The 13,124-nt window shown below is 49.7% G+C and overlaps 4 protein-coding genes across 4 annotated transcripts; 1 reads left to right on the top strand and 3 right to left on the bottom strand.

The window, feature by feature from the left end:
- Positions 1-1,939: 1,939 nt before the first annotated feature.
- EDB91DRAFT_1348420 (uncharacterized protein) lies at positions 1,940-3,462 on the bottom strand (the record flags this gene model as incomplete). Its single annotated transcript, XM_041325969.1, has 6 exons — positions 1,940-2,331; positions 2,392-2,610; positions 2,665-3,029; positions 3,087-3,144; positions 3,202-3,285; positions 3,340-3,462. 6 exons carry the CDS (start codon positions 3,460-3,462, stop codon positions 2,071-2,073), a joined length of 1,110 nt encoding a protein of 369 aa, XP_041175080.1. The 3' UTR covers positions 1,940-2,070.
- A 5,835-nt stretch (positions 3,463-9,297) lies between these two features.
- On the bottom strand, positions 9,298-9,660 carry EDB91DRAFT_1056463 (P-loop containing nucleoside triphosphate hydrolase protein; the record flags this gene model as incomplete). Its single annotated transcript, XM_041314009.1, has 1 exon — positions 9,298-9,660. A coding segment is annotated over one exon (363 nt), but the record flags the coding sequence as incomplete, so codon positions are not given.
- Positions 9,484-10,402, top strand: EDB91DRAFT_571179 (uncharacterized protein). The gene is made up of 4 exons (XM_041327743.1): positions 9,484-9,602; positions 9,846-10,174; positions 10,242-10,336; positions 10,389-10,402. Exons 2-3 carry the CDS (start codon positions 9,919-9,921, stop codon positions 10,307-10,309), a joined length of 324 nt encoding a protein of 107 aa, XP_041175078.1. The 5' UTR covers positions 9,484-9,602; positions 9,846-9,918; the 3' UTR covers positions 10,310-10,336; positions 10,389-10,402.
- Positions 10,403-10,837: 435 nt separating this feature from the next.
- Positions 10,838-11,679, bottom strand: EDB91DRAFT_1295911 (uncharacterized protein; the record flags this gene model as incomplete). Its single annotated transcript, XM_041324915.1, has 4 exons — positions 10,838-11,044; positions 11,094-11,339; positions 11,394-11,550; positions 11,600-11,679. Coding segments are annotated over 4 exons (690 nt in total), but the record flags the coding sequence as incomplete, so codon positions are not given.
- Positions 11,680-13,124: the final 1,445 nt, after the last annotated feature.

The raw sequence follows: 13,124 nt of genomic DNA, 5'->3' as shown, positions 1-13,124 counted from the left end.
AATATCCTCCCTCGTCCCTCTGCATCATCCCCCGCCTTCTCCGCCTCTGCCAAACATTCCCACTGCTCCTATCCACCCTCCGCATCAACCCCCGTCTTCTCCGCTCCGCTCCTAGTCGGCCTGCCACTAGCAGCTCTTACTTCCCAACCCTCAAGCGGACCAAAGCAGTCCATTCATCCTATCATCAGACAACATCGAACCCGCTCCAAATTCAGGGCACGTACTCGGCTAAGGGCGCAGCGCAAGAGCTGAAGCCAAGCCCTGACCCCTCTGCCTCTTGAGCCGGCATGGTACTTAACAGTTGCCGTGATATATTGCTACTAAAGTATCAATCTACTATTCATTTGCTAAAGTAGAGTATCATTAGACGTACCCTCATGAATGCTGTTAGAGCTCAGACGGCGCTTCTGCCTTCACTGATTGTATTGGCTGTGTGAACCTCAAAGGCAGCATACATGTCGACCTCAAGGTAAAGGTGCACGCAGCGAAGCAGAAGGTATCTGAGCAGAGAGTCCTCCTCTGTCAGGATGTTGTGTGTAGCATAAATGATCATCTGTGAATCAATGGAGCATAACATGTTTGTGAGACGATTGTGCAAAATATTAAAACCATGAACCTTTGAGATATCTTCATGGACAGAGCTGTCTGCAAATGCAACATTTATTACCTGGTTCGGGTGCTTCAAATTTCGCCAGCGCGGAAACACCACAAAGCTATAGATGTATTAGAAGACGGTAACATGTTAGATAGCACAAAAAATGGACACACTTCTTATCAACTTGGGCTACTTTTGCCCTTCCAAGACTCGCCAAGCACTTTTGCAGCTCAACCCAGTAATGATGTGACCAAAGGCCACCATGGTTATAGTGGCATCGGTCATGCGACAATGCTCAATGGACATCCGAGTACCGGATGGCCCATAGTGAATTCTGAAAGTAAGTTTAAGAGCTTCGCAAGCAGACATGAAACTCACAATAATGTCACGAAGTCCATATTGTTTGAGGATCTCCTCCAGTTCTTCAAAGGTGTCTTTTTCCCGCGCAGCCATTACAATATCATGTGATGTGTTTGCAGTTCAGCAGGGATATTGTTTTGAGGTATCCCAAAGCTCATCTCGAGGAACAAGACAGATGGGACATGGCCAAAGGCTCATGATCCCTCAGATAAGTGACATGATGCACCTGTAAATTATTGTTAGCGAAAACATGATTTAGAATACAAGCAAAAAATTAGTACTTACTGTTCCTCGTAATCAGCTGACAAAATTAATACACAAAGGAAGAACCACCTATTAACGCCATCCAGGCAGGAATACCATTGTCCAGTCTTTGATTTTGATGCCAACGAAGACGTGATTCTCGTGAACGACTCGTGCCAGACTGTGTTTTTGAAGTTGACCCAGCTCGCCTTTCCAGCATGGTCTTTATCTTCCAGCACCTAACAACTGCGCCATCAGCACCGATGATGAGACAGATATCGGATCATACAATTGGTAGCCATCCTACAATGTAGCCACTACCTATACCCCATCCGTTCCGGATGTCTGTAGGTAGATTTGCTAAGCGTGCAACAACCAGGTAACCTTTCACAGTGCCAAACGACGATAGCCTTGTTTTATCTGCATACAGAATGAAAGCTAGTGTCATATCCCATACCTCCGGATCCGGAATTCCGGATCTACTTCATTAAAGTCCGGTCCTCCATCTTACTATTCCGCCTGGCACTCCGCCTTCATCTCCGCACTCACCCCTAACTCCTTTTAGATTAGCCATTGCTCCAGTTACCGGTTATGTTCTTTCCGCTATGCTTATTGATCCGCTACACTTAGTAATAGACTTTCCACATGCTCTGTACATAGCCCTTACCTTTGCTGACTGATTTACTTACATGATACCTACAGTATATAAACCCCTGTAATACTCCGGAACTCCTCAGTTCAAATATCATCTTAGTTCTGCTCATTCCTGCAATCTCCGGACTTGAGTCTCACCTCTTGTCCACCTCCAAGTCTTAGGGGTTAAACCTTAGGACTACTTCTCTGGCTCTACCTTAGGGTAGTCTAACCTCTGTTCAGTTTCTACTCCGGACTTCCGTAGTAGCCTTACTCCGTCCCCGTATAAACCTTCCGGAGTTCTGCCGAACTCCACCGACACTAAGTCCTTCGGAACTCCCCAGACTTCCATTGGACTTCCCCTCTGTCCCCTGGAAATTAAAGGGCACGTACTCGGGTAAGGGGCGCAGCGTACAAGCTGAAGCCGAAGCCCTTTGAGTAACCTCTCCCTTGAGCACGACCTTAACAGCTAGCGGCTTTGCATCTGGTGGTAGTTGCGACTACAAACGTACAATGTTTTATATATATATATAAGACTGAATATTTGAATCAACACATACTTGCACATCCCAAAAGTCTTGTGCAGTGAAAGGTTCATCTATGAAGCGGATGAAAGTTTGCCCATCAAACTTTGATAAGCGCTGTGCATCAAATGTGAAGTGCGGGAACAGGCGGGGGTCCCGAAGCAGGTCAGTAGCCAGTTCCCAAAGATCCCTGTAGTGTACATCAAAGTCCCACATCTTGCCATCATAAGGCACTGAGATCACTTCTTTCATGAACTGCACTTCGAACAAGGTCAGATTCTGATTTCATACAGTGGGAAATGACACCACCTTTGTGATGCGATGAGATGCTGCTTCCCACTTGCTGTGAATATCTTTATGGTTCCTAAATGTGAATTTTTCCTTTCCAACAGAATTGTGATGGCAAATTTTGATCAGGTGGTCTGTCTGTTTGTTGTTTAATCCAGCCTCGAGAGCGAGCTCAGCAACGTCAAATTTGAGCCGAGATTGAAATGGGCGCCAAGGCTGGTTATCAGGAGGAGTATGAACTGAAGAGGCTGCCGGACGACGATGGAAATTATCAAATGCATGGACTTTCATCTCAATACCACTATTTGGGTGGTATTCAACCTTTATATCGTCACGCGAATAGGTAGGGAGTGCTGCAGCATCCACGAGTTCAGGTTCAAGAGGGTCTGAAAATCAATAGTGTTATAGATAGTAACAATAGCAAGATCACTTGCTAGACTCACTGATCAGGCCGAAGTCTACATCAAGACCATGTGCAAAGTCATGCTGGTGATCTCTTGCCTTGACTGGGAGACAGAATAGTGAGAAATACAGACATCAAAATAGCATCACACGTACTTGGTGTGTTAGCGCGACTGGGTCAAGCTGTCCGTCATCCATCAAGCACAGAGTTCGCTGCTGGATAACAAGACTGATCTTCAACTTTTAGATCCAACACAAAGTCGATATACCTTTGTCTTTCCGAATTGCATCTACAATGACCTGATCGCGACATCGCTTTTCTGTGTTAGTCTTGCAAGCTTTCCGGTGAGTCGTCCAGCCTCGTGGCTTGATATCCTGGCTGCATAAATCGCAGAACCTCGTGCGGTCTGGGGCCATTTTGTGATAGAAATGCAAAGTTGTAATATATACAGAGATTTGAAGGATTGAGGAAGTGCAAAGAGTTTGCGTTGATAGAATGATGAGGGGAAGCATATATGCATGACTTGATATGTCACATCACAGCTTACAATTGATTGAAACTCAGCAATCAGTATTACATTATCATTTCAGGCGACATTTCAATGACATCTAAATAGGGGGTCATTGCAACCGCTATCGCAAATTTCCGACAAATGCCGGCACTCACAGCAATCTCGTGTCCTCCTACAGGCTACAACCAGACGAGCGTCCGCCGCCCACTCATCCGACTTCAACTGCATTCAACATCACCATTCAGCGAGCTTCCCATAGCTGAATATATTGGAACATTTATCCATACATTCCATCTCCATCTCGCTTTGCACTCTCCATCACTCCACAGCTTTATCGTTTCACGGCCTAAGCCTTTTCACAACTTCTTACCTCGGCTCCACTTTAGATCCAAGTAACAGCCTGGGTGTTGATCCTTTGATTCAAATCTTCGTACGTCGTCCCTCGAGATAACCAGCGCCCAAAGGATTTCTAATCACAACCTCAAATCCAGCTACTTAATACTTTCCTGAATCATTCAATCCCATCTGTCATAACCGTCGTAAATGAGTCAGGATCACTGTCAGTATTTTCATCTCTTAACCCCCCTCTCGCTCTCTGATCATTAGCAGTTCGATCGTCTGAAAGAACGTGGGAGAGGCTGTCCCAGGTCGCCGTCCATGGCGCGAAATATGACTCCCATGAACGCCAGCCCCATCCAAAATGTTTGGACAGGACCCGGGTCGACCTTCTCAACTACATTCACACCTTATTAGACGACCGGGAGAAGAGTCAGCTCATTTGGCTGCATGGCACGGCGGGCGTCGGAAAGTCTCCTGTTGCGTTCACTGTAGCTGAAAAGATGAAAAGTCTAAAAGTAACAGAGGAGACCACAGTCGAAAAGCGGCTCGCAGGAACATTCTTTTTCTCGCGCAAGCACACCAAACGCTGCACGACTGGATATTTCTTTGCGACGCTTATCTACCAGCTTGCTAGTAATTTTCCCAGCGTCCGGTCGGACATGAACAATGCCATCCGCGAGAATCCCGCCCTCCTAGACCCTAACAACTCTCTCTGCGACCAGATGGAGGCATTCTTTCTCAGACCTCTCCGGAAGCTCAAGTCCAGGCTGAGCAATTGTCCGCCTTTAACGTTTGTCATCGATGCCCTCGATGAATGCACATCCGAACCCGAGCTTGCCGATCTCATCCTTCTCCTTGCACGAGCTCTTCGTGACACCAAAATACCCGTGACCCACATTCTCCTCACGAGTCGCACAGAATCGCATATCCGTAAAGCCTTTGAGAAAGACGAGGTACGCCCGCTGGTTTGCGAGATACCAGTGCAAATGTCTGGGGAGGGTGTTGCTACGATCATCTCGTTAGATGGCGCTGATGTCGACAACGACATCTATATTTTCTTGCAGCATTCCTTCAGAGAGCTGGCGAGTCGCCATCCCGATTTCCCGCAGCCATCGAGAGATGAACTTGAGCGGCTGGCGAGCCGAGCAGGCAGACGTTTCATTGTGGCGTCTACGATGATGAAGTTTATCGATGATGGAGACAATTATCCCCACGGCCGGCTGCAGCTGATGCTCGAGCTGACGAGCAAGCTGCTACCAGGAACGGAAGTCTACAAGTTGTACGACTCCATCCTGTCCACGTGTGCCGACCCCAAGCGCGCATACTTGCACTTGTCCGTCGTTATTGCGCTTGCGGACCCTCTACCGATGTCACAGATCTCGAAAATTCTTGGCCCTGGCCTGGGCAGGGATGTGGAGACAGCACTGATGCAGCTACGATCTGTCATGGATATTCCTACCGACGACAGCTTACCCGTGAATATCTACCACTCATCCATTCGTGACTATGTTTCCGACGCTGCAAACTGTAGCCTCCCTCAAGTACATGATATGCCATCACCCCACTCCCTTCTGGCTGAATCCTCGCTCCACTTGATGATGAAGGAGATACCAGAAAGTACGGCCCTCCTGGATGCGCTCTCAGAGTTGCAGAGGCAGAGGCAGTGGCATGTTATGCAATCCCAGGACCCCCAGAGATTAAAAGGCTCATTAGCCTTCCTCGTTCACCCACCACAGCCACTGTCAGTTCTTATTGGTATGCTATGGCTTCGAGGAGATCGCAGTTCAGATTTACGATCCTGGCTGGAGACCCTGGACGGGCGTGCCTGGCTGCAAACCCAAGGTGGGGAAAACTGGCTGCAGACCCAAGGAGGGAAAGACTGGCTGCAAACAAGAGGCGGACAAGACTGGCTGCGAACTCGGGGTGCACAAGACTGGCTGCAGGGCCAGGGAGGGCTACATTGGATGCAGGGCAAGGGAGGGCAAGACTGGCTGAAGACCAAGGGAGGGCTGCAAACCGAGGGAGGGCAAGACTGGCTGAAGACCCAGCGAGGGAAAGACTGGCTGGAGAGCCATACCGGGCGAGACTGGATGCAGACCAAGCAAGGGCAAGGTTGGCTGCAGACCAAGCAAGGGCAAGACTGGCTGGAGAGTGAGGCCGGACAAGACTGGCTGAAGACCAAGGGAGGGCAAGACTGGCTGAAGACCAAGGGAGGGCAAGACTGGCTGAGCACCAAGGGAGGGAAAGACTGGCTGAAGACCAAGGGAGGGAAAGACTGGCTGAAGACCGAGCGAGGGAAATACTGGCTGGAGACCCAGCGAGGGAAAGACTGGCTGGAGAGTGAGGCCAGGAGAGACTGGTGGTTTACCGAGGCCAGGAGAGACTGGCTGGAGACCCAGTTCAGGAAAAGGCCATGCCAGGTGATGATCCAGGCTGGGCAAGACTTGCCGCAGACCCAGGGAGGGCAAGATTTGCTGCAGACCTTGGGAACGGAAGACTCAATGCAGACCTTGGGAGTGGAACCCTGGCTGAGGGCCCTGGCTGGGAGAGACTGGCTGCAGACCAAGGCCGGCAGAGATTGGCTGCAGACCCAGGAAGCGGAAGACTGGACGAAGACTGAGGCCGGCCGAGGCTGGCTGCAGACCCAGGCTGGGAGTGACTGGCTCCAGACACAAGGAGGGCAAGACTGGTTGCAGACCTGGGTCGGGCAAATGTGGTTGCAGACCCAGGACGGACGAGACCAATGGCTACAGACCCAGATTGGGATAAACTGGCTACTGACCCAGCGAGGGCGAAACTGGCTGCCGACCCCGGGTGGGCGAGACTGGCTGCAGACCCAGCGAGGGCAAGACTGGCTGCATGATCAGGGAGGCCGAGGTTGGCTGCAGACCCTGCCTGGGCAAAGCTGGCTGCAGACCGAGGGAGGGCAAGACTGGCTGAACACCCCGGAGGGGAGATACTGGCTGAAGATGCCTGAAGGTCGAGCCTGGAAATTCACCCCTGTAGCGTCTGCTTGGGCGAGAATGGAAGAATTCTCAGGTACACTAGAAGCAATCAGCCGGTATACTATCATTGTCCCAGAATTGCCAGCTTTCCAAGCAGTCCAGCAGTTCATGAGCTTGCCGGATTTCTTGATGCTTCCGACATTCCTGGCCTTAAGGCACCCCAATCCTTCCACGTCTGCATTACCAGACGGGGAGATTATCCGTGCTATGAATGCCTTTACCACTTTTGCGAACGAAGCACATGCACGAAGTCGATCAGCTTCCGGCGCTCTCAATTATGCCTGTCAACATTGGGCTGTCCATCTCTCACATGCAACGACTCCATGGGATGAGATGCTCAACCATGTGTTCCAGGCTTTCTGGGATCGTCATCTCCTTTCCTGGCTCGAAAGGCAGTGGTGTCTGAAGGGTCTGCCCTCTTGCCTCGTTATCCTATCTGAAGGGCAGAAACTCGCAAAGGTATGTTCCTCAATTCTGTCACCAAAGTTCCAAAACCTGACATTGTCTTGTGCTAGGGCCATTCTCATCATACGCATTCAGCCATCAATGCCGAATCCCGACAATCAACACTTGAAACTTCGACACCTGCTTTCACCTCTGAAATGTTGACGAGACGTCCGTCAACTCCCGCAAATCCTCTTCTCACAGAGGCGTTCCCCATTGCCCCACATGCGAGCCCTGTTTCTCATCCCCGCCCCATCAACCCAACCCCGCAGTGTTCCCCCGCTACTGAACCTCTTGCACCCCCCTTGCCATCTGTCCCTTCTCCGAGGCCCAACGCCGCTGTGTTCCACGATGGCACATCCACACGTTGGATGAGTTTCAGATCAATAGCGACGGCAGCCCGCTTGATTTGGATGCTCCTATTGATTCAGACGCTCCTAAGTTATATCTGAAACGAGACGAACAGCGCTTGTAGACCAAGACTGGCAAAAGCGCCAGAAGGTAACGCAGTATGCTCTGGGGCGATGGAGAGCGTGATGTGGTTCACCGCTCGTTATTGAAAATATTGTCTCTGACCACCAACGAGCGATTTATTTAATCCCGACATCTATGGAGTTCACCCGAGCGTCTAGATGAGCCAAAAAGGCGGTTCGCACAACCAGCTGGGTTGTAGAATATGTATTGAAGTATCTTCGATTTGCTTTCTTTTGCGTTTTGCATGACTCTATGTTACTTTACATCATTCGAACAGCTTTCGCATATTCCTGCTCTCAATTTTCGACATGCGGTATACCGATCATTAGATACGATTTGCACATCTTGTAATATGATATTCCATACCCCAATTGTAAGCACCACATTGCTAGCACTGGGTACATGCCATAGAACTTCAGAAGTGGAAAAACTAGAACTGCCGTCTGACTAGAGTCGATAACCAGGGACAAGTGAATCCAAGGCAGCGCCTGCTGCAATCTGAAACTCGTCGGTCCTACTGCTAATCATCTTGCCACCCTTCTTCGATTGGCTGCCCTGCACACCGACGGTATCGTGCATCTATTGCTCTGCATCGCCGACATCGTGCTGCTTTGTAGATTCAGCATGTCGCGAGCCGTTTTGGATGCACTGGAGATTTTCTTCTTCCCGTTAGTAATCACATTGGGTGCTTCACGGGGTGCGAATGCGTTCACCAGGTGTCCGAAGTGAAAGTGTCGGACGTAGAAGATGTGCTTCTCGTTCGAGGGGCAGGTCGCATATGCTCTCACGAGCAAAGTGAATGCTCTCTGAGCGAGTTCAACGTTCTGCAAAGACGATATCAACGCACACTCGGCTTGCTCTCGAAATCGAGCTTACATCTTTGCACCGCAAAACCCAACGTTTAAAAGAATGTTGCACTTCTGTCGTGCATTCCTCGTGCTCGGTGCCTTTCCCGCCAAAGCCCTTCGCCAGCGCACTTACGATACTTGTACATTCAAGAGTAACGTCGAGTTCGTCATCATCGAGTTTTTCTCCCATCATATCGCCCCGCATCTTCTCCTCCACCCATTTCACCTATGCGGATTCGCTGGGCGCAACGACACTCTAAGCTTCGTCACCCCTTCATGCGCTGTCCGTTCCACTGTGCACGGTAGGTCGTGCTGTACGCGAACCAGGGTAGGTCAAGATCACTAGATGCCACAGATGTGCAAAGGAGGATGGAGGACGTGACGGCAGGTTTTTTGGGTTTTGAGGAAGGGGTAGCTGAGAATGCAGAGGGGCGAGATGAACGGGCGTGAGCAGGAAGCCGCGAAGACCGAATAATGGGGCGCCTGGGAGGGGTAGGGAACGTGCAGCGACTCTTGGTCTTTCTCCTCTTCATCCGCGTGGTCATCTTCGTCGTCACTGTTGTCTTCGTCGAACTCAACACGTTCATCATTTTCATCGTCAATTGATGAAGCCTCTGGGGCATCAGAAATTTACTTCGCTAGTTCACGAGGAGGCGCGATTATAATGGTGAGCATTCCTATTGAGTGGTCGACGTAAAAGTGCGTACTGAGGGAGAAGATTATGGGCAGGGGGAATGACGTGGTCTTTCCAGAACCAGTTTGCGACTGTATGAGCAGATCTCGCGCGTTTATGTCCTCCTCCGAAGGGTTCGTGAGGATAGGAAGGGCAACGGGTTGAACAGATGCCGGATTTATGGTGCCGATCTTGGACTGTAGGTGAGTAACGAGAAGAGGGTTAAGACCCAAGTCTGCGAACGTGGTTGAACCAGTTGACGGTGCGTTGCTTGGTTTAGAGGGTGCTTTTTGGACAGCAGATGGTGTAGGTGCTTCAAGGGAGGATAATGATCTGAGTCGGAGGCTTGGCTAGAAGTGCTGCAGTTGCTTTGGAAGTGCGGAGGGACTTTGGCATGTTGTGGATGCTATACTGGATGCTGCAAGCCCGAAGATGTACGTACCCTCTCCAATGTTTAACTATAGGACGAGTCCATCATGTCTCTGCTGATACGAGTCTTGCCTAGTTCTCATTCGCAACTTGAAGTTGAGCCAACAAGGAACGTTGTTCCCAAAATCGATTTCACACGAGATCTATGTATGGATAATTTTTTAATCTTTCGCTTCGTCGTCCAATTACTTGTTATTCCCTTGTTAGCTACCCCCCCTGGTCATCGTTTATCCTGGTCCTGCTCGCTGTCATCCGTTTCGTCTCCTTATTCATCATCGTCGTCTCTTTCCATGCCTCGCCTTGTCTTCTTTTATTTCGTCTCTCCATCTCTCTACCATTGTTATCCCATCATATCTGTCCCCTGTGATATTACTTGGGTTCAAGTTCTCGATAATCCTCATGACGGTGAAGCTCTATCAAATAAGCATTATTGGAACAATGCCACACGACGCAAAGACTGAAATAAAGATAGACGGGAGGAACAACGCAAGAATACCCTTACACATATGCCGTGAACGACATATTGAAAGAGCCCACTAAGTGCTTCGTTAAGACACACTTGTGTTCGTAAGCGCGATGTCGTTTCGACGCACTAGGGAGCTGACCGATGCGGATACAGTGGCTACGGAGTCACACAAGCCGTTAAGGGGAACTTCGAGGGATGTGCTGATAACTAGAGGCGCGACAGGTATTGATACAACATCTGTTGAGACACGTGTGGATCTGCAATCTCGCTGAATGACTAGCGTGATCGGGGATAATTCTGGGATTCTGGGAGTGCGTACTCGGGGGAGTAGCAAGTAGGGTGCGAGCGCATCGACGTCACTATTGGCCGCGGCAAGATGAGCCCTCCATGATCTGCGGATGAAGGTTGTTGGGTTTGATTGGGAGTTGAGAAGATGTGGTCGAAGGCATTGATTGATGGGTGAGCAGTTGTTTTTTTTGGTAGGTCTTGGATATCTGGTCGGTACCGAGGACGTTGCTGAATGTTTTGAATGTCCCTTAGTGGTGGTCTTTTTGTCTGAAAGCGTGCGGTTTCCGTGTCCAGCGCTGATATTTGAATGGGGTATCTTTGATTGCTCGGTAGGAGAGGGAATGATAGTCCCAGAATATATGCCGGGGTCCATACCAGGAACAGCCATCATTAGCGTGCGTGCATGGAATCTCATAGTAGTGACAGACGGCATCATGCTCTCGCAGCTGTGGCCTCGGGAACTCTTCGCAGCAGAATTCGCAAGCGGCAAACTTGGAAGGATACTCCAAGTTGTGGAGCGGCTCAAGCTTGGTCAGTAGATTAAGGATGGATCGTGACGGGCACACACACGATGAGATTGCTGTTCTTGATGGTCGCACCACACACATCGCACTGCGTCGAGCGGTATGTGCACGCGTCTTTGTGCTCACCACCAACATCTTTCCGAAGGATCACCCTGCGACACTGCTCTTCTGAACAAGGGATCGGGACACATTGGCAGGCGTCCTTGATGTGATCAGACAACAATTGCCTCTGGAATGTCTGCGTGCATCCGGAGGCTCGGTTGGGGCATCCGACGATTAGTTCGTCTACGAGCTGAGGTGGACTATGTCAATATTTCGCGTATGTTTCGCTACCAATCTCACTCACATGTTTCACGATGGGATTCACTGGCGATAGATCGTAGAGGGAAAGCGAGGAGCGCTCGACGGGGCACTGAGAAGAATATTGTAGGGCTACAATGATATACTCGTGGCAGAATGTGTGCAAGCATGTCCGAGCGGTGGTAGGATTTATGAACGGAGAGCTTGATGGTATTTGTGTTAGAAGCTTTTGGTCAGAAGTACCAAGCTTACTGGCAGATACAAAGCAGACCTATGCGAGAATTGCTAGAGTGAAATTTCCTAGCAAGGGTTGACCCACTAGGTCGCCGTTTGGCTGCCTCACGTAGTCCATGGCTTGATCAATGGATGATTTGATACCACAAACATTGAGATTCAGAAAGAGTCGACTTAGGGTCCGGGAGACTTAGGTTTCGAACAGAAAAAACCAATCATACTAAGTACATTGGGAAGGATTCGGTAAATCTAGGATGAGATCGATGAGAGATATTAGAGTGAAATTTATTGTGTGCCTGGTCATGGGCTCTGTAATTAATATAGACGAGTGGAAGCTGCTTTGGAAGTAACTTGTCATATCTTTGCGGGACGAGAGTGGTCATCTTCATCGCTGCCAGGAGGTTGAAGAATTGGCTAGTCAGTCCTTCGTTTCTGGACTCGTTTGGCCTTGACAGTGTGAGCCATATGAAGTCGGGTTTCTGCTCAGTATCAATCCATGTGAGAGGATGTTTGGTCTTGTTAGGAATGGAACCTGTTGCCAAATATACAACTACAACCGCCTTGATGATTTGAAAGAAATTGAAACACGTTTTCTGTAGAATCTGTGCTACCTCAATCGACTCCAGCGCCGACACCTAGGGGACTGGCGAGTCAGAATCTGGAGTTGAATCTTAGGCATTGAATGTTCTTTTGGATTGAATTTCGTCGTAGGAGTCGGCGGGAAGGGCTCGAGTCTCGGAAGACTATGTCAGTACTCACTGCAGCCTCGGGGCCTCCTGCAACCAGACGCGCGCCCACATTTGAGAAGCCGAGTTCCTCGTTAAGACGCAAGCTCTCGTTCGTGAGCGCAATGTCATCTCGAGGCACTAGAGAAACGACGGATGTGGATAAGGAGGTTACGGAGTCGCTTAAGTCGCCAATTGCAAGGGAGCCGTCGATGGATATGTTGAGATTTAGAGGCACGACACTAGCTATAGCGCATACGTACTGTCCTTTCAACTTTGAGACATGTGTGAATAGATCTGCCCATCCCACCGGGTGTGGGAAGTAGGGTGAGAGCGTGTGGATTTTATTCGACAGAATGCGTGAAAGTATGTCCCGGCGGTCGTATGATTCGCGAACAGGGTTTGTTTGGCCGTATTAGGAATGGAAGTTTGTTGGCAAATGGAGTCGGGGCCCCTGTGATAATCACCTTGTGCATGACGTGTCTTTAGAGGAAGGTGACTTGAAAGTACTATGCAGACTGGCAACCTCACGAATATACATACTAGCTAAGATTAACGCTAGTGCGTTCAACAGTTCTTTCTCGATTTATATTTAACCTCAGGAAACTACCACGCCAACTGTCGAACCCGTCACCAGGCAGCGTCGTTTATCTTTGGCTGTGCAGTGCCGGCCCATGTCACGGCTAGCGATGATGTCCGCAGCGGCCTCCTGTCTTCAGATGAGCGCCGGCTCGTTCTTCAACTGCCAGCGCATTCCATCACCATCTATCGTTCCGCAGCAAAATACTTATATCGAAAAGGCTTGAACATCCATCCTC

The sequence above is a fragment of the Suillus paluster genome, assembly GCF_016628075.1.
Source record: "Suillus paluster strain FC165 chromosome Unknown EDB91scaffold_45, whole genome shotgun sequence".
NCBI classification, from domain to species: domain Eukaryota; kingdom Fungi; phylum Basidiomycota; class Agaricomycetes; order Boletales; family Suillaceae; genus Suillus; species Suillus paluster.
The sequence above is the reverse complement of the archived record's forward strand: the minus strand, read 5'-3'. Positions and strand labels throughout refer to the sequence as shown.